Below are 20634 nucleotides of genomic sequence, written 5' to 3'. Positions count from 1 at the left end.
GGAGCTTGAGCAGGAAAGGCAAGGGGGCAGCAGCCGCAAGTACTAGCAGAGGCAGAGCCCCAGGACTGGGGATGGCAGGAAGCCAGGTCCTCCTGACCGCTCGGCCCGAAGAGCTATGCAACGCTGGCAGGATCCTGACATCCCCGTGCCTCAGTTTCCCCAACTGAACTAAGTGCATAATCCCTTCTGCCTGGGATGTGCTGGCCCAGCCTGGGGGGCAGTAAGCTGTCCCCATCCTGGTTGACAGTGCCTACACAGTCCCCACAGGGAGGGACGCTGGCCCAGGTCAGAGGCCTCTGGGGCATGTCCTGACCAGACACCCTCCCCAGGTGGCCCCTGCCCTTCTGGGGCTGGGCATTCAGGGAACACACAGATCTCCAGTCAGGAAGGCAGAGGAGGGGGGTTCCCCGAAGCTGGTGTCTGCCATGTGGTGCGAGGAGGGTCATCGGGCTACAACCCGGTTAGCCCACTCCAGGGGGGAGCATCACAGGCTAGCCCGCAGGCCGGAGCACTAGGTGAGAGCACACCGAGCTGGGCATGCTCGACTGGGGTCCCCAAAGGCGGCTGGACCCCCGCACCTCCTCCAGAGTCTGGCATGGGAACAAGGGGTTGGCAGAGGCCATACCTAACAGGGGGCAAAGAGGGGCTGCTCCTCTCAAGTGTGACACACTGGCCCCTCCCAGAGCCACATGTCGCATGTCGGGGGCAGACCTCTCCTCCCTTCAGCTCAGGGAGGCCTGCTGCTTCCACCCCCTGTGCCCCCGGTCCCTGCCTGCCAGGCTGGGAGCAAGTCCTCGGGGAGAGCATGGACCGACCCCTGGCATAGACCCACGGCCAGCTTTGGGAGGAAGGCTGCACAGCACTGGGGTCTGCTGCTGGGCAAGATGGGGGAGAGTTCTCTGCGCCTGTGATGGAGGGTACCAGCGGCTCCCACGTGCGACCCTGTCCCAAGATGCACAGTGGGGCAGGTGAGAAATAGGCAGGTGATGGAGGGGTTTGGGGGATCTGCACCAGTCCTAGTGGCTCCCCCTCAGCCCGGATTCCCAGGGCCCCGGGGTTCTACTGGCTCCTGATGTGTGTGTGTGCTTGCACACGCCTTTGGTCTGTGTGATGGGACACCCCCCCACACACACACATGCTCATGTGTACGTGGGCACACTCACATGTCAGCCCAAATGCATAAACGAACTCAAGACCTGATGACCTGCCACCACTCCTGTGCACATGTGCACAAGCTCCTCTTACACACACGCACACAAACACATACACACCATGCACACAGGCACGCTTCCCTTTACAGCCTCCTCCCCGGCCAGTCTGCCCTTCCTGCCGGAGGCGCCCGCTGGCCCCCTGCCCCCTCATCCATCTTGCCTGCCAGCCTGTCCCTAGTGCCTCCATATCCTTCACACCTTCTCATCTCGATGCTCAATGGCAGAAGTCAGCGTGGCAGCTGTGCCCGCGGGGAGATGGATGGGCCAGGCGGCGGGGGTGTAGAGGGGCCAGGGAGTGATGCCTGGAGAGGACGGAGCTCTGGGCTCCACCAGCCCCACCGTCAGGCAGGAGCGACGCTCTCAACACAGGGGTGGGGTGGGGTGCGGGCCCGGGGGGTGGAGCATGGAAAGGGTGAGGCTGTGTCCAGGCCCCATCCCGCCCCATCCAGTTCAGCCCTGCTGTGGACACCCTGCAGAGAGTGTCTGGGCAGGACTGAGGGGACCCCGCCGCAGACCCTGTGCCCGCTCCCTCCCCGACGCTGACTTCTTGTCCTGGGTGGTGCAGACTTCCGCCTGCCCTACCTGCACCTCCTCCCTGCATCCCTGTGCCTGGACGGCTGTCCTGGGTGGGGAGAGCCTTGTCGAGCTGCACCCCTTCCCCAGCCTTGACGCTCCCTGAGCCCCCATGAGCCCTGAGCTCATTACACACCTGGAAATGCACATCTGGGCTGTGCCACCAGCCACATATGGAGCCCCCCGGAAGAATGCCCAAGATACTGAGGCTCTCAGAAACACATGTGTGTGCAGACACACACACACACACACAACCACGGAGCACCTGGGGCAGGCACACGCCTGGACACACACACACACGGGCACACAGAGATCGACCTTCTGGCTCTGGGAACACAGAGGGGTTGGAGCCCTCCTCTGGGTTATGGCCTCCTCTGGAAGCCCCTCTGCTGGACCCAGGACAGTATTTCTCCAAGTCCTCAACACACACACACACACACACACACACACACACACACACACACACACTATGGGATCTTCCCCCTGGGCACTGATGAAAAAGCGTGGGCACAGAGACAGACACCCCTGGCCCCAGTACACACAGAATGTCCAAGACCACCCTGAGCCAGACCTGCCCCAGATCCTGAGGTCACAGAGAGGGGCCATGCAGGTGAGAGGACGTGAACCATGGACCCCTGGACATCTTCTATTTTATAGAATGGGAAACTGAGGCAGGGAGGTGTGGGGATATGGCAAGAAACATGGTACACAGTGGGTGGCAAAGGGGGGGCCCTGGGCTCGAGACTGTGCCTCAGGACCCACTGTTCAGAAGGGCGGGCTGAGGTCGGGCAGGTGTGGCCTGGATTAGGGACCCTGGCGGGGTGGAGGCCAGTGCGGGCAGGGCAGGCACGGAGAACGTGAGCCTCTCAGTCTGGAGGAAGGCAATGCCCTCCTCGTAGTAGGCAACCTCGTTGATGAACACAGGGTCCATGGCAGACTCCCCCTCACAGAGCACGTCCTCACCGCTGAACATCTGGAAGATGGGTGCGCCAGGCCGCAGTGGCTCGAAGTCTCAGTCCTGGGAGAAGAGCCAAGGGCCAAGGTTGCTGGGGCCGACCTCTGCCCTGGCCCCAGTGTGGGCGACCCCAGCAGGGACTGCCTAAGAGATGCCCCTCATTTATGGCCCTGCCCACTTGCTCCTTCACTTCCTCGATCAATGCAACAGGGTGTCTGCTGAGATGCCAACTGGCTCTGTGTCTAGAAATGGAGACACCAGTCGCCTTAGAAAGACGCTTGGGCTTCCCTGGTGGCACAGTGGTTAAGAATCCGCCTGCCAATGCAGGGGACACGGGTTCGAGCCCTGGTCCGGGAAGATCCCACATGCCGCGGAGCAACTAAGCCCGTGCGCCACAACTACTGAGCCTGCGCTCTAGAGCCCGCGAGCCACAACTACTGAGCCCACGTGCCACAACTACTGAAGCCCGTGCGCCTAGAGCCCGTGCTCCGCAACAAGAGGAGCCACCGCAATGAGAAGCCCGTGCACCCCAACAAAGAGTAACCCCCGCTCGCCGCAACTAGAGAAAGCCTGCGCGCAGCAACAAAGACCCAGTGCAGCCAAAAATAAATAAATAAAAAAAAAAAAAAAAAAAGAAAGACGCTTGTCATTGTGGAAGTGTACCCTAGTGGTTACGGGCACAGATAGTGAAGGCTGCGTTCAAAGCCTTGCTAGCTGTGTGACCTTGAGCAAGTCACTTAACCTCTCTGTTCCTCAGCTTCCCCATCTGTAAAATAGGGATTATTCTATCTCCTCCTATTATCCTGAAGTCTAAATTAAACAGCTAATAGTGCTTAAAACAGTGCCTGACACATAGTGAATATAATATAAAAGTTTATTAAATAAATTTTTAAATTGTGGGAGAAATCACTCAAAATGACTATTATTCAGCATCCACAAGGAAGATGGGCCTCTAGCCCTAAACACTGAAAGGATGGTGCCCCCTCCACCATAATGCTGTTACAAGTAAAATAACACCTCAAAATAAAACACGAAGCTGTAATAAGAGCAAAAAAGTCCAGCCAAGTTCTGATTTTTCCTACCGTTGTTATTTGGTCCTTTTAAAAGGACCACATTTTTGAAATGTCAAATTCTTCCTAATATTTATCTCTCTTTTGTGCCCATGCTTTGCTGTGCCCTCGGCTGGGGGTTCTGCTTGCCTTGGGAGCCAGACCACAGCTGCCCCTGTCAGGGATGGGCAGGGCTGACGAAGCAAGGCCCCTGAGCCGGAACCCTATCCTTGCAGAGGTTCAGCATTACCTGGTCACCTCTGGCAGGAGAGGACCCTGCTGGCCCACAAAGACTCATTATGAAGGAGGGGGCTCTGGATGGTCACCAGGCTCAGGAGCAGAGCTTTGCGGTGGATGGGGGAGGGCCGGTGCCAACAGAGCATGTGGCTCTCTCTGAAGCTCCTCCCACCTCTGAAGGCCAGTTGCGGGGCTTGGGGAACAGGTACTAAGCAGGCTAGGACCCTGCCGCCTGGGACTGCAGGACATAAAAGGCCACTGGAGGGCATGGGCACTGCTCAACAGCGACCCCATGTGGCAGCAAGTAGAGCAGCAGCTAGTGGGCTGCCCGTTCTTCCCCACCTCCTTTTTCGCTAGGTGTAGAAGCAGGATTACCCCATTCCTGTGACAACGAGGAAAGGGAGGCCTGGAGATGGAGATGCTGGACTCCCTGCTAACGTGCATAGGGACGCTCGCGGAATTAACTGGAAGGGTTTAATTAAAGAGAGGGTTCTGTATTTGCACCTCTAAGCAGGTGAATTGGGTCCTGCCTGCTCCACATCCCCTCCCTTCCTCCGCCTTCGGAGGCGAGGGAGGCGTGTCCAGGCTGTTGAGGAGCCGCCCCTGCTCTCCGCAGGCGCTGTGAGGATCACTGTGGCCCCGAGTGCCAGGCCTGCGTGTGGGGTTCCCTGGGAGGCAGTAGGGGCGGGCATGGGGGGCCCAGCCTCCTGTCCTGCTCCTGATTCTGAGGTGCTGATGACCCACCCTGTGGGAGGCACCTGTGATCCCTCCCTCTGGGCCTCAGGCTCCCCTGACACCCCAAGGCTGTGACCCTGGAGTCTCACACACCCGCAGCTGAGGGTGCACGGTGCCGGCCAGGTCCCCGGCCTCGGTGCGTGGGAAGTCCACGCTGCTTACGGTTCCGTATGCCTCCATCTCCATGCCTGTGCAGGAGGCTGGGGTCTGTGAGCCCGTCCCTCCCTCCAGGCCCAGGGCCGAGTGGGCGGTGGGGAGCCTGGCTCCTTGGTCCCGCCGGGACCAGGCCCTCTCCTCTCTGGGCCTTAGTTTCCCAGCAAGACCCTGGGGGTCTCTTGAACAGCTCGATGAAGTCTATAGCTGCGGCCACCAGGACCCTCATCCTGGTGAAAACGTTGGCCCGCAGCACCCTTGAGGCCGGGGCTCAGCTCCAGGGCTGAGGACCGAGAAGGGAGGGGTCAGGCCACGCCCGAGAAGAGGGGGCGCTCCAGACCTCAGGCCCCGCCCCCGCCCCGCCCATCATCTGGCCCCGCCCTTCCAGGGCCCGCCCACTTCTGAGGTCACCACCTACCCTTTCCCTTCTTGTTCGCAGTGTGCTCGCTCTGACTCTCCTCCCCCCGCCACTGGTGCGGGATGACCCGGCCGGGAGCTCAGGGCTCTGCAGCCGGGGGTTGTGGGGGGCGGGTCAGGGCCCCAGGCTGCTCGGGAGTGGAAGATGAGGCGGGAGTAGGGTGAGGGGGGAGAGCCTGGAGGGAGCACTCGCCTCCCTGTGCCCTCCTGTGGGGAGGGGAGAGAGGGACCACAGGGTCCGGAGCACCGCAGGCCCTGGGGGCTGAAGCCCAGAAGAGGTGGCCGGTCAGGGCCTCTGTCCCCTTCTCTCCCTCCCCTGCTGTGTACTCTGGGAGGCTAGGGCCACCTGTAGGTGGTGGCACAGGTACATGGCATAAACGTTGTAGGTGCCTTCCAGGTGAGGCCATGGTGTTGTGAAGGTCTGGGATAAGTAGAAGGCCGGCCCGAGGCCTTGGGCCCCAGCAGGTGGTTCAGATATCTGGCTCTTGACACCTCGTGTGGGTCATCTGGGTTGGCCCTGGCATTTGAGGGGCGAAAATGTAGTGTCAGCCCCTGACAGTCTCAGTCAGTGATCAGAGGGTCAGAGTGTGTGAGTGGTGCGGGGGAGGGCAGCCTTGTGCCGACAGGAGTGAAGCCCCTGAGACCCTGCAGGAGGGACAGAGCAGCTCAAGGGTTCATGTGGATGCCTGCCCCCTCACACGGCCCCAAACCCTCGTCCTGGCCCTGCCCACCTGCCTCATCAGCTCACGGCGGCCACACCTCCAAGCACTGTGCTGGTCTCGCCTTCAGGCTTCGTACCTGCTGGGCCCTTCCCTGGAACTCCTTCTCTCCTCTCCACCTGGTTAACTTATACTCACCCTTTGGGGCTTGGCTGAGATCCCGCCTCCTTCCGGAAGCCTTCCCTGACTGCCCTTGACCAAGTTAGATGCTTCGTGTAGCCCCCACACCTGCATTTAGCCTCCTGGTTTGTGGTCGCTGAGTCCTTTCTCTGTCTCTGTCCTTTCTCTGTCCTTAGTAAGCTGAGGACAGCGCCTCAGTCCTATTCCCCATTCTCTCAGCAGAGCTGGCCTGAGATGGGGCTCAGAGATGGGGCTCGGCCAGTACCCACTGAAGGAAGGTATCAACAGCGGTTGCGTAAACGCAGCCTGTGGTGGGCTGATCTGAGGCAAGCCCGGGGTCTGGGGAACCCAGAAGAGGCCCCGTCTCAGCCTGGGATCAGGAAGGGCTTCCTGGAGGAGGTGACATCAATCTGAATTTCTCTAAACTGAAAAGGGAGGAATGGGCATCACAGGCAGAAGGGTGCCTCCTGCCGGGTGGAGGGACTGGACCAGCTTAGCAGGTGGGGGCCCTACAGCAGCGGGGCAGGAGGCTCACCTGAGGAAGGACCCGGTGAAGGCATGACTGAGGTCATGGCCCGCGTAGCGGCAGCAGGCGGCTGAGGCCACCGGGCTGGCCAGCAGCACAGGCACAGTGGAGAAGCTGAGTCTCTGCACCTCCCCTGGGACCTGCAACCAGTGCCGGGCCAGGTAGGCGCTAGCTGTCTCATTGCCGTGAGTGGCCCTGGTCACTGCCACGTGGTGCAGGGCCTCTCAGGGCACCAGCAGCCAGCGCATCGCCGTGTGGGGTGGCGCACCTGGTGGGTGGACCTGCTTAGGCAACCCTGGCACCAGCACAACCCCCAGTGCTTAGAGCTGGGCTGGTGGTGAGCTCCCTGAGGCCTGAGGAGCCCAAGCCAGGCGGGGCAGTTGCTTGTCCAAAGCCGTGGCTGGATGTTAGCTCAGCGGTGTCCCACCTGCACCTCCAGTGGCCCAGGTTGGTCCCTCCTGGTGCCTGCAGTCCCTCCGTTGGCACCCTTCCCTTGAGGGTAAGTGTTGCCCTCCCCTGCCTTCCTCTGAGGAGATCATTTCTCTGCTCCCTTTGGAGAGAAGGAGTTTCTTTCTCCCAAGTTGAGAAAAGGGGCCCAGACTTGGGAAGATGGATTCACCAAGGCACACTCCCTATAGCAAGAGGGCTGTGCTCCCATTTTACAGATGGGGAAACCGGGCACAGCACGGGAAGGGGACGTGTCACAGGAGCTGGCTGTGGAGTGTCGGGTTCCAGGCGACTCCTGCTCCTTCCTGCCCCTCCCCCATGCTCCTCTGAGCTGGTGCAGGGGCCTTAGGGAAGGGGTGGTTACCTGTCAATGCAGGTCTCAGCTTCCTGGGCCACCTGGGCTGGGGTGTGCACCTCCTGGAACGATGGGTATTTACGGGCCAGGAGATCCCTGGGCAGGAAGTGTCTGTGCTGAGTTGGTGGAGAGCAGGGGGCAGGAGTGGGTGATGGGCTGAGGTCCACCCAGAGGTCAGTAGTGCTGGGGTCTCCCTGCCTGCCTCTACCTCACACTGTTGCTTGCTGCTGCCATGGTCCATTGAGTCCAGGTCCTGCGGCCAGGCCCCTGCCCTTGCCCTCGGTCCCTCCTCTGGGAATCTCAACATCCCCGCCTCCTGGGGCCAGCTGGGGCTCCCGCTGGGGAGCTGCACAAGGCTTTGGGAAATTGCTTGCAAGGACTCTTTAAAGCCTGGGATGAAGACTACTCCCCCAGAGAGAGCCCTGGAGGGCTGCCAAGTGCAGGCCGTTCATTGCCCAGGTGTCCAGCCAAGGGAAGGCAGGCCTGGAATCCACCACTGGCTGAGCCATGGGCCACCACCAGACCAGGCCACTACAAGTTGCCTGTTGAGGCGGTACCTTGGTGGCCACCCAGATGAGGAATATCCCCCTCCCTCTATCCCTTCAGCAACATGCTTCTGTCCCTGCAGCCCTCAGAGGGCTAGGGTCACTCCTGGGTCACCCTTTACCCTAAAGGGCTATGAGCTGTGGGGTCCCAGCTTTACAGCTCTTTGATGCTTTAAACAATTTCAAAATATTTCATTGTTTTTGATCGTTTTCAGGGACAGGTATGACTCAAATGATTCAACTTGCTTTGTTTTGGAAATGACCCTCAGATCCATTTTATAGATGTGGAAACTGAGGCTCAGACAGGATGCCCAAGGGTACCCAGGGCACTAGAGGCAGAAATGGAATTGGAACCTGGGGGTGGGGGGGGTCCAATCTGAGCCCACTCTCCTCTTGCTGCTCTCAAGGGACAAGGGGGGAAGGATGAAGACTAAAAGTCCCCTGCACGTGGCCCCAAGTCCTGTCCTTTCCCCAGGAGCCGAGGGCGGTCCAGTGGTCCCTGAGGAGAGAGGCACTGCTGGGCAGTGACCGTCAGGTCACCAGTGCCTACTGTGTGCCAGCACTGGGGCCCTGAAGCTGGGCCTCCCCCAGGCGTCTGGTCCCAGGCCTTCTTCACGACCAGGCTGAGTCCTCCCAGGAGGTGTCAGCCCTGCTCCAGAACCAGGCCCAGCAGCTGGGGCTCCCTCCAGGCCAGCCCTCTTTGCAGCTGCTCGGATCACACGCAAGGGCTGGGCTCACCCCGCACTCTCCTGCTCTCCTGCTCACCCCCATAGGTGGAGCTGTGGGACCTGTCAGGCCTGCTGGTACCTCAGTAGCGAAGCTGGGGGGGTGGGGTCACTGAATCTTCATGGGCGATGGCCCTGGCGGCCGCAAACGGAAGGCAGCTGTAATTCGCTCTGTTCGTGGGGCTGGACCTGGGCTCTGGGAGGTTGAGCGACTCGGCCGACCCCCTAGCCAGTGGTGGTGGAGCGAGTCAGTGGGGTGTCTGCCTCCCTCCAGGTCCCTGCTCCCCGCTTTGCTCAGGGTGGGGGCCTCGAGGCCCCGCTTTCTAAGGCAGAAGCCGCAGTCTTTGAGAGGCCCGCCCAGGCTGCCGGGGTTCTGCTGATTCTCTCAATGCTGGGCCTCTTGGGAAGGAAGGGCCTGAGCAGCAGCCCTGGCTATTTGGGGGGTTGCTGGAGACCAGAATGCTTCCTGCCAGGAGGTGGTGGGCCCCCAGCTCTGGGGAGGACAGCCTTAGGGGGTCCTGGAAAGTTTCACTTCCCCTCACTGGGGTCCAGCGTCCCCATCTTAGAAGGTATATATATATATATTTTTTTTTTTAATTTATTTATTTTTTAAATTGAAGTATAGTTGATTTACAATATTGTGTTATATAGATATATATTCTTTTTTAAATTCTTTTAATTTTTTAAATTAATTCTTCATTATAGGTTATTACAAGATATTCAATATAGTTCCCTGTGCTATACAATAGGACCTTGTTTTTTATTTTATATATGGTAGTATGTATATGTTAATCCCATACTCCTAATTTATCCCTCCCCCACTTCCTCTTTGGTGACCATAAAGTTGTGTGTTTTTTTAGTTTTTGTTTTAAATTTATTTATTTATTTAGGCTGTGCCGGGTCTCAGTTGCGGCATGAGAACTCTTAGTTGCGGCATACATGCAGGATTTAGTTTCCCAACCAGGGATCAAACCTGGGCCCTCTGCGTTGGGAGCACAGAGTCTTAACCACTGGACCACTAGGGAAGTCCCATAAATTTGTTTTCTATGTCTGTGAATCTGCTTCTGTTTTGTAAGTAAGTTCATTTGTACTAATTTTTAGATTCCACGTATCAGTGATATCATATAATATTTGTCTTTCTCTGACTTACTTCACTTCGTGTGATAATCTCTAGGTCCATCCATGTTGCTGCAAATGGCATTATTTCATTCTTTTTATGGCTGAGTAATATTCCATTGTACATTGTACATTCCTTATCCATTCATCTGTCATGGGACATTTAGGTTGCTTCCGTGTCTTGACTATTGTAAATAATACCACTACGAACATTGGGGTGCATATATTTGTTTGAATTAAAGTTTTCTCCAGATATATGCCCAGGAGTGGGATTGCTACATCATATGGTAACTCTATTTTTAGTTTCTTTAAGTAATCTCCATACTGTTCTCCATAGTGGCTGCACTGATTTATATTCCCACAAAAAGTATAGGAGGCTCCCCTTTTCTCCACACCCTCAGAAAGTGTTTATAGAATGGAAGGGCATCTGGGAGCCGGGGCAAGAGCTCCCAGGAACAGCAGCCCCCAATCCCAACTAAGTGTGCAAGCTCGTGCGTGTGTACACTGGTGTCTGTGTGTCTGAGAATCTGTGTATTCACATCTGTGTTGCGTGTACCAACGTGTGTGCAAGCCACAGCAGTGAGAACAGTCTGGAGGTGGGCCTGCTGAGTCACACCTCTGAGCCCCAGGAAGTAGAGGGGGCCCCCAGCCCCCACTGGCTCTGACACCCCTCCCTGACAAGCTGTGTGACCTGGGGAGTCAGTGCCCTCTCTGGGCCTTGGCTCCTGCCTGTGAAATGGGAATGAGGCTTCCTCCCGGGTCTGGGCAGCTGTGAGGAGTGAGGGAGCAAAGGGGCAGGTGCAAGCCTGGAGAACGGACACATGCACGGCAGACCCTGGCCTGATGGAGGGCAGAGGCATCGTGAGTATCCAAAGGTCCAACTTCTTCACTGCAGTTGAGGAAACTGAGGCCCAGAGAGGGGTCAGAACCTGAACCATCCCACAAAATTGTAAGTCTTGGCTCAGGAGAGCCACGTGACCTGGGAGCCACACCCAAGGGCCACTGTCCAGGGGCTTTGTTTTTTTTTTGTTGCTGCTGTTGTTGTTTTTGGCCACGCCGTGACATGCGGAATCTTAGTTCCCCAACCAGGGATCAAACCCACGCCCCTTGCAGTGGAAGCACGGAGTCTTAACCACTGGACTGCCAGGGAAAGCCCTGTCCAGTGGCTTTGGAGCCCCTGCCTGACCCTCTACCATCCTGACCAGGCTCTGAGTCCCCCTTTGGCCTCTGCTCACCCCCTCCTGTCAGCTTTTCACAGCGCCCTCATATCAGGTGCTCCTTTATGCCCCCCAGGACCACCCTGCTCACTCCTTCTTGCTGGCCTAGTGTCCTGGGGTGGGGGTGGGAGGAGGACTCACCCCATATTGTTGTTTTTCTTAATGACCCACTCTGGACTGTGGCCTGTTCCCCGAGTGGAACCAGCATCTATGGCTGAAGCTGACCTCTGAGCCCTAAGGGAGCCTGGGACCACCCCCAAGCCTTGGGACAGCAGCATGCCATGATTGCTGGACAAGCAGAGGCTGCTGTCACAGAACCTGTGACTGTGACAGAGCCCTGGGAAGCACTGGGAGGTGTGTGGCCAGGGGCACCTCTGCAGCCACGGCCTCTGCCCAATGCTGGCTTAACGTACATCAGAGTCTGGACTCTACTATGTCCGGGGTGGGGGCCCCTGGGCCCCAGACACATATGATCCCATTTAATACTCACACCAACTGTAAGAGGTAGGTGGGAACCCTGTTCTACAAGATAAGGCTCAGAAAAGTTAAGGGACATTACCAAAGGCACTCAGTAACAATATGGCCATGGACTGACGCAAACCCGAGCTTTCTAGGTGACGGAGCTACTGCAGGGATGGGTAGGGTTCTGTGTGAGCCAGATGAGGGCCACGAGACCATAAATCCCACTGTCACTCAGCTCTGCCCTGCTTTACCGTATGAACTCAGTTCAGCCCTATCCTGGCTCTAAATCTGTTTTCCCATGTGTCAGATGAAGAGACCAGATTTAGATTCTGCCCCCCCTGACCTCCTTCTGGGAGATTAGAGCAGTAATGATGGATGTGGCCAGCATGTGCACAACCCTCTCCTGTGCCCGTAGCAGACATCACTAATCAACCATTGCACTCCTTCCTATAGATTCCACACACACCATCAGAGTGAGTCCTTGTAAATAACACACTTCAGGCCGACACCACCGACTGGCCAGATCTGAGTTCAAGATCTGATCACTTCAGGTCAGACAAACCCAGCTCCCCAGACCAGATGTGACTGGAGCTGTTAGAAATCACTCTGTATTTTGGGAGCTTATTTATAGATCTGACGTGAGGGAGTCTTCTCTAACCACCAGAGATGCCCAACCTTGGGGGTGAGTTCTCTGTCATCAGATATGTTCAAGCAGAGGGTCAACAAATCTGTCAGGAGGCTGCAGAGGGGACTTTGGCCCTGAAAGGGGCTGGACCAGTGTCCCAGAGGTCCTGCCCAGCCAGGGGTCTGTTCAGACAAAGCCCCAGGAACAGGATCTTTGTGTTCCTGGACAGGACACCTGCCTTTGGGGGGCCACTGAGTGCCTGGGCAGCAGCAGGGCAGGGGAGTCGTGGGGATGGGGCACTGGAGATGGATAGGGTGCTCCCAGAAGGATGCAGCGCTGGTTGCCCAAGGCCCAGCTGAGCAACTTCTCTTTGCAGGCAGAAAAGGGCGGGTAGTGGATGTCCTTGAGCTCCTCCAGGCCCGAGGGGGAGAGCAGGCAGGCACGGTGGTGGGAGAAGGTGTCGAAGGAGAACTTGCCATGGTAGCTGCCCACTCCGCTGTTGTCTGCATGGGCACGGAAGTGAGGGCCCGCTCAGCAGCAGCCCACCGCCCAGCAGGGAGCTCAGGGAAAGCCAGGCCATTCTAAGAGCCATTTTGCAGATAAGGAAACTGAGGCCTTGAGAGGCCTGGGGCCTGGATCAACAGTGAGGGAAGGCAAAACTGGGCCTTCCTGGGTCTGGGGTGCCAACCCGAGCTTCCCTGGGAGTTGGGGCTGGAGGGTGAAGGAGGGCAGGGCTCACCGACTCCCCCTAGTGGCAGGGACGGCAGAGTCAGGTAGATGAAGCCCTCCTTGCCTCCAAAGGGGCCGCTGCTGATCCGGTGCAGCACCTGGTTCACTACCTGGTGGGAGGAGGGAGGCGAGGGGCGGGGGGGTGGGGGGTGGGGGGGTGGAAGGTAGGGGGAGTCTCCCCTGTCTCCATCCTCTACTGAGTGAGTGTCGCCCCTCTGAGCTCACAGAGGGGAGTCCGTGGCCCTGAGAAGCGGCAGCGATGGTCACAAGCAGCTGCAGGTCACAGGCCTCATGGCGGCCAGCCTGGCCCTGCCTGCCGGGCCCCACCTTTGCTCTGCCCCATCCGCCTTCAGGGGCTCTGCTCGCCCATACAGAACTTTTGCACGATTGAGGAAAAGAGGGCTGCCCCGGGGCAGGCCAGATAGAAGGAGCACCTCCTCGTCCGGGCGGGAGCTGCCCCGGCGCCAGGGCAGACAGTTGGCCAGCCACGTGTTGGCAGCTTCTTGACGCTGCCCCCCGTCTCTGCCAGGCAGCTGCGTGCAGGGACCCGTTGTCCAGTGGCCTGGATTATAGTCACACTGGAGGCACCTGCTGCCCTAACCCTCACAAGTGGGCTGGGAAAGGGGAGGTGACCGGTCTCACTCTTTTGGGCCCCTCTGCTGCCCCCACCTCTGTCCAGCCCCACCTGGTTGCTGTTGGAGAAGGTGTACAGGGCCAGGGGCTTCTCCCGACGGTTGATGAAGTCGATGGCCTCGTCCAGGCTCCTCACGTTCATGATGGGCAGGATGGGCCTGAAGATCTCCTCCTGCATCACCGGCTCTGTCTCCTGCACATCCACCAGCACCGTGGGAGCTGCCCGGGCACAGGGCACGGCTCAGCCCCAGGGGTGGGGCCTCGGGCAGGCAGGCCCAGGGACCAAGGGCTCCAGGCTCAGGGACGTTCTGGGGAAGGTGATCTCCCCACAGCCCCCGGGAAGTGACCTTGAGGGGCTCCCCAGCCTGACCGGAGCCCGTGGGGCCCAGAGAGCCCCTGAGCCTTGGTCTTACAGTCAGAGGGTGACCGGACCCGAGGTCCCAGGTCCCAGCCTATTGGGGAGCAGCGCCACCCTCTGAGCCGTTCGGCCCAGGAGACTGGGGCTGCTCTGTTCACAGCATAGCGGATGCTCAGGACGGGCTGTTGAAGTTCAGAACCAGGAACCGTGGGCTCATAGGACCTGGGGTCATGGCCCCCTGGAGCAGCAGAGCTTGGGGCTGAAGTTTGGAGCCTGGGCCCTAGAACTCTGGGGTCTGAGCTTGGAGAAACCAGAGCCTGGGCCAGAGTGCCGAGTCGTGGGGTCACAGGCTCAGACACGGCAAGGCGGAACACTAGTGACACAGAATCGTGGCACCAGAGCCGTGGACCAGGCTGGGCTCTAGCAGTGGGGTCGGGGAGCCTCAGGGCCCCAGGTTACAGGCTGGGCCCGGACTCGGGGCCCAGCTGTGGCCCCCAGCGTGGAGGGGCCTTAGCTGGGGTGGGCTGGGAGTGGGGCACAGTGGCAGGGAGGGCGGGACTCACCGATGTAGCGATCGCTTTCATCACTCTGGCCCCCGATGGCCACTCGGCCACAGCTCAGCAGGCCCCGGAGCCGCTGGAAATTCTTCTCACTGATGACGCGGCCCAGGTCTGGGGAGCTCTGGGGGTCTTTGCCATAGAAACGGGTGATGGCGCTCTGCAGGGCGGGCAGCAGTCGAGCCTGCATTTCGGGGCTGCACAGGATATAGTCGGGGGCCACGCAGGTCTGGCCGGAGTTGAAATAGCGGAAGAAGGCCACGCGGTTGGCCACGGTCTGGGGGTCGCAGTTGTCGTCCACGTAGCAGGGGTTCTTGCCCCCCAGCTCCAGCGTGACGGGCGTCAGGTGCTTGGCGGCAGCAGCCATGACGATCTTGCCGACTCGGGGGCTCCCTGGGGACATGAGCGTTGTCCCCAAGCCTCAACTGCCCTTGGTCAGATGGTTCAGGCACCACCTTCCCAGCCCATCCTGGCTCACCCACTGGGTTATGCCCCCTGCCCTGCTGCCCCAGGATCCCACCGTGCCAGGCCTGCCTGCCTGGCTTGATTGCCACCTGGGATGCTCCAGCCCACTGGCCACCACTTCCTCCTTCCATGGCCTTCTCCATCGCGTTCTCAATGTCCCTCTCCCCCAGGACACTGGCCGGGGCCACCCTCACTCGTGAAGAGGATGTAGTCGAACTTGTGCTCCAGCAGCTGCCCCGTCTCTTCAGTCCCGCCCAGGACCATGGCAAAGCAGCTCTGCAAGGGGGGACAGACGGCTCAGGGGACACTGCAGGAGCTCCTACCGGCAGGGGTGCGGGTGTGGGACGCAGGTGCTGAAGGAGCAGGCCCACCCTCACCTGGTCCAGGCATCGGGGCAGCACCTCGGCTGGGACCTTCTCAGTGCTCTTGCTGATCTCGAGGGCTTCAGCAGCACGCAGTTCCCTGAGGGGCGGGGTGGGGAGAGGGGGGTGGGGCAGGGCGGGGCAGGGAGAGGAGGGGGCCAGTTGTAGCCACTCCCCGTCTCCATTCAGTCCTCACACCTGCAGGGCAGGTGCCAACCTCACTCCACCTTCAGGTGAAGATCATGGCTCAGAGAGGTGCCGTGCTGGCCCCAAGGCCACACAGCCTGGGGATGGTGGGCCAGATGGGAACCAGGCCTTCTTAGCCACCTGATGCCCCTCTTTCCTGGCTCTGTGGGCGGCTGTGAGGCCATGAGGCTGGGGGGACTGGCAGGGGGCAGGAAGGAGGAGGCTCTCTTTCACCTGCTGCGAGGGCGCCCACCAGGGGCACCAGGGTATTAGGTACAGGGGGTAGTTCCAGGGGGCGGTGATGAGCCCCAGGCCGAAGGGCTCCTGCCGGAGGAAGGCCGAGTCCAGCTGCGTGAGCTGGGATGTGGGACGGACAGTGAGGCCCCACCGAGCATCACCCCAAAGCCCACCCCCCCAGGGTCCTCGGGCTGCCTGTGCAGTGGCGTCCCCACAGGGAGACAGAGATCCCGAGAAAGTCCGCGACTCTCCCTGGGCCTGGGCCGAGCCGCCCTGGAGTTGCCCCCGCCTGGACCGCGGGCTCACTGTGTTCTTGGCCACTGGCTCGTCCTTCATCCAGGTGTGCAGGTTCTTGAGAGCCAGGTCGACCTCGTTCTGGCAGAGGATGAGCTCCGAAATGTCCCCGCCAAAGGCCAACTGCGGTGGTGGGATTCGGGGGTCAGGCCTGGGCGGGATGGGGAGGGGATCTAGTGCTTGAGGTCCCCAGGAGTCCCCAGGGTGGGTATGGGGACAATCTCCAGGGGCAGCCCAGCTGGACCCCTGGGAACTGCAGTGAGGAGCGTGGGTCCTGGGGTCCCACCCCAGCTCTGCCACTTCCTGGCTGTGGGACCTTGGGCAAGTGACTTAACTCCCACGTGCCTCACTTTCCCCATCAGTGACATGGGACAGCAGTCAAACCTGCCTCGCAGTTTTGCTGAGCTGATGCAGAGCACCTGCCACGCACGGCAGGCCAGGGAAGGGTCTGCAAAATACACAGGACTGAACTGGGGACGCAGCCAGCTCCCGCCCCCTCCCCCGCCACCTGGGGCAGGTCCTGCGCCAGCGCCTCCTGCAGAAGCTCCTGTTCTCTTGCAGAAAGCGGCTCAGGCCCTTCAGCTGGGCAGCCCGGAACTCGGCCGGCCACGTGCGCCCCGAGCCAAAGACCTCCCGCAGCCGCTGCAGCGTGTCCGCGAAGGGGTCCATCCTGCCGGGCGGGGCAGCGTGGGCCAGGGCACCCCACCTCCAGGCGCCCTCCACTGCCCCTGCCTGCACCCGGTTGATTGCCCACGTGCAGTGGGTTGATTGCCCACTGCACCCACATGGGCCCACGGGCGCCCCCATGGGGACCTGGAGAGTTCCTTGCCTCAGAGGCCACAGAGCTTTCGTGGTGGCAGATGGGGAAACTGAGGCGGGGTGTGCCACAGGTCCTTGGAGCACGGGGACGGCTCAGTGTGCTCTGGGGAGGTGGTCCTGGAATAGGGTCTCAAAGCAAGGGGCAGAGGAAGCGCTGGGGCAGGCGGGGCGTCCATGGGAAGGCCTGCGGCACGGCTGACTGCGGCCTGGAGCCCATCCGGGCTTTGGCCTGACGCCCAAGGGAACCCCAGTGGGGCTGAGAGTGGAGAGGGATGGGGCATGGGGGTGGGAAGAAGGAGCCCAGCAGGGCCTCTGGGGGAAAACTGCCTGGACCTTGAGCAAGAAAGCGCTCTGAGCACCCCAGCTGGGGCCACAAAACCATACCATTGCCTGTGCCTCCACGTCTCTGTCTGTCTGTCTCTCTGTGTCTCTGTCTCTCTGTCTCTCTTTCTCTGTGTGTGGACGTGAGTCGTCCTCAGCATCCCACAGGCCTAAGCCCAGGACCTCTGCGTCAGAGCGTTGGCCATGGAGTGAGCTGCGTCTCCACGTCCCCCGTGGGCACCCTGCAGGCTGGGGCCCCGTCGTCACCTCCCCCTCCTCCTCTCTGGACCTCAGTCTTCTCATCTGGGAAGTGGGGCCAGCACTCCTCCACGGGCGTGTGCAGCAGAGGCCTGGCCACCGACGTTATTATTCTTAGGAGCCATAAGACGGGGAAAGCACTGGTGCCCGGCTCAGGGGGCCACCCACGCTGAGGAGTATGGGGAGATAGGAACAGAGGCTGGGCACGTTCCTGGGCAACACCTGCAGAACGACCTCCCTCCGCCTGGCAGTGAGGCCCTCATTCCCGGCACTGTCCATCCCCTCCCCCCATCCCACGGCCTGGGGGAGGACGTGGCCCACAGTAGGTGTTCAGTAAGGACTTGTCCACCATGTCTTGGGCTGGAACAGGCCCAAAGCTGTGCCCACCCACAGCCGGGCCCAGGGGTGATCCCACCTAGACCCCTGCCCCAGATTGCAGAGGGGCAGAGGGAAGTCAGTCCTAGACCCAGGCTCCGGGCCAAGAGGGGCAGGGGGCCGTTTCCTCCCGAGTGCGTCCTGGAGGAGCTGGGCCTGGCTGGGGCTGCTTTGGGCCCAACTCTGGCCACTGGCAGCGCCCACCCTCAGTCCAGTGTTGCCTGGATCCCCTTCAGGACTTCATGTTCCAGGGCTGCCCCAGAGCTCTGCCTGCAGTGCCAGTATCACCTGTCTCACCCGGCTTTCCCTGCCTGGGTTCAAGTGGCTCGTGGTCCGATCAGCCCTGCTCCAACTTTGTCCGTGGCTCCCTAGAGCCTCTCTAGGGCTGAATCAAGGCCAGAGTGGAGGAGTCTGGGGTGAGCTATGGCGCCCAGGTGTCCTGAGGTCTGGCGAGGGACCCTGGCCCCAGCTCAGTCATACGTTTCCCAGGTGAGGCAAGCAGGGCAGGGGTTCCCTGACTTTCTCCACTGTCACTGTCTGTGTCCTCACTGTGCACACCTGGGGTACCTGGGGACAGCCTCAGGCTTAGCTTGTGCATGGCCAAATCCCAGCCCCAGCATTGCCCAGTCAAATGAGGAGGCAGACGGCTGAATGGGGCTGAGGTCGGCCGCATCCCCAGGGGCCCTGGAGCTGGACGGCCGGCTCCTGCTCCTCCTCCCAGGTGCTTGTTGACGTGGGGCTGACTAGGGACCCTGGCTGCTGACCAGGCAGGCCCTGGCTGGACCTGGGCCACAGAGGTGACCACGGCAGACCTAGCCAGCCTGCGCAGAGCTCACAGTCTAGACATGGAACAATAATGACACTGAAAACAAGATAATTATAAACATGAGCTGGTGGGATTTCCTTGGTGGTCCAGTGGTTAAGACTCCGTGCTACCAATGCAGGGGGCCGGGTTCGATCCTTGGTCAGGAAACTAGATCCCTCATGCTGCCACTAAAAGATTCCTCGTGCAGCAACTAAGACCTGGCGCGACCAAATAAATAAATATTAAGAACAAAACAAAACAAAAACAAAAACGTGAATTGGTGCCGCAGGCCCTGGGAGAGGCCGGCTGGAGACCCAGCAGAAGCCCCGACCGCAGTGGGAAAGGGGCAGGGGAGGGCCCTCGGAGGGCAGGCGTCGGGACAGAGGGGCCGGCACAAGCAAAGGCCCTGTGGGGGCAGATTTAGAGAAACAAGATGCAACTGGGCAGGTCAGCAGCCTGACAGGACCTTCACATAGGGATTTGGGATCTATTCTGCGGGCACAAGAACACAGGCTGGAGGGGAAGCAGAGCTGGCACCTGGGGCCCAGTGCTCAGCATGCATTGTCTCATTTAAGCCTCAAAGGTCTTTTTGTTACCTCGTTGTAAGGACGAGCAACCCGAGGCTCTGAGAGATGATCCGATTTGCCCTCCTCACAGCTGCTACATGGTGGCTTCAGTCCCAGTCCTTGTGGCCCTGCAGCACCTCCCTCACCAGCATCAATGTGTGCCCTGCACTTTTTTTGACTTTTCAGCATCCTTCTGCAGCTTCCAAATTTTCTACAGTGAGCATCCAATGCTTCCAGAATCAGAAATGAACAGTGAGTGTTGCTTCTACAACCTCCCAAGAAGCTTCCCTCATCCGAGCTCCCCAGCACATCCCAATCACAGCCCAGGCCACACCTGGCTGGCCCCCGTCTGTCCACACGCCACCTCCTCCCCCAGCCTGGGGAGCCTCTCGAGGGAGGACCGGGTCTGCCTCTACCCCCGGGGCCAGGCCAGCAGAGGCCAGGGATGGAGGGTTCCTCCGAGGGTACTCCTGGGTGTCACAGGGGTTGCAGGGGTGGGGAGTGAGGCTTAGACTGCACGACGGGCCGGAGGTCACGTGCACAGCTGGGGCAGGGCAGCACCCACCTCCCTGCGCTGAGCCAGGCCCCAGGACCACGACCCCCCACCCTGTGGCCTCACATTCCATTCCTCTCCCCGCACCTCGTGCTGCTGGCCCTCACCCCGGGACCCCAGGTACCCCGCAGGTGTGGGCTCCGACCCTGGATCCATTGCCGAGCCTTTGCCCTCTTTGCCTGACATGCTGCCTCCAGATGTGCCGACTCTGCTCCTGGCCCGTCTCACCGCTGCCTCTGCTGACGGCCAGTCCTCCCAGGAGCCTGCGCAGCCCCCCACCGGATGCCGCGGGCCCACGTCTGGCAGTGGAGTGGCACCTGGATTGACCTAACCGAAGCTCCAGCTAGTCTGGCCTCATCCTGGTTTACACATCGGCACCTCCGGCAGCTGCCTCACCCGACCTGGCACAGCTGGCCTGGGAACAGGTCTGGCAACTCCAGGCTGCTCTGTGATCGCTGGGAGGGCCTGGCAGAAAGTTACCTGATAAGGAGAAAGATAAGGTTACAGGATGAAAATAGTGGGACCCTGGCAGCCTCCTCCAGGACGCCCTCAGCCTGCAGGGCTCTTCGGCCCAACGAGGCCCCCGCACCAGGTCCTCATGTCTATGCCCCCATCCCCACCCTGCTGGGCTCCTTCATTTGCACTCTCCTAATGTGCCCGACTGGCATCCCTGGGGCAGAGGGAGGGGCCCTGGCAGCTGCAGAGAGAGCCTGGACGGGCTGGGGAACCTGTGGCTGCAGGGCGGCACACCTCGTTCCTTTTTTCCCTTATTCTCCTGTTTACTGTGTGACCCTAGGCAAGTTACTTAACCTCCCTGAGCCTCCCTGGGGTAACATTTGCACTTAATTGTCATGGTTCTTGAGAGGATCACATGAGAAGACGAAAGACTAGACAAGACATTTCATAGCTCCTGGCGCAAAATCGGTGCT

At 60.0% G+C, this 20634-nt stretch overlaps 2 protein-coding genes across 2 annotated transcripts; both read right to left on the bottom strand.

Moving 5' to 3' along the window:
* Positions 1-2535: 2535 nt before the first annotated feature.
* On the bottom strand, positions 2536-6943 carry ACY3 (aminoacylase 3). Its single transcript, XM_028163598.2, is given in 6 exon segments — positions 2536-2802; positions 4854-4948; positions 5044-5051; positions 5084-5170; positions 5677-5856; positions 6708-6943. Coding segments are annotated over 6 exon segments (873 nt in total).
* Positions 6944-8850: 1907 nt separating this feature from the next.
* Positions 8851-19891, bottom strand: ALDH3B2 (aldehyde dehydrogenase 3 family member B2). The gene is given in 14 exon segments (XM_057552472.1): positions 8851-8992; positions 12426-12690; positions 12927-13026; positions 13602-13768; positions 14471-14857; positions 15124-15205; positions 15307-15368; positions 15371-15391; positions 15712-15745; positions 15748-15834; positions 16021-16131; positions 16517-16557; positions 16560-16678; positions 19830-19891. Coding segments are annotated over 14 exon segments (1680 nt in total).
* Between the last annotated feature and the right edge of the window lie 743 nt (positions 19892-20634).

Source organism: Balaenoptera acutorostrata, chromosome 9, assembly GCF_949987535.1.
Source record: "Balaenoptera acutorostrata chromosome 9, mBalAcu1.1, whole genome shotgun sequence".
NCBI classification, from domain to species: domain Eukaryota; kingdom Metazoa; phylum Chordata; class Mammalia; order Artiodactyla; family Balaenopteridae; genus Balaenoptera; species Balaenoptera acutorostrata.
This window is presented reverse-complemented; position numbering and strand designations above follow the sequence as displayed.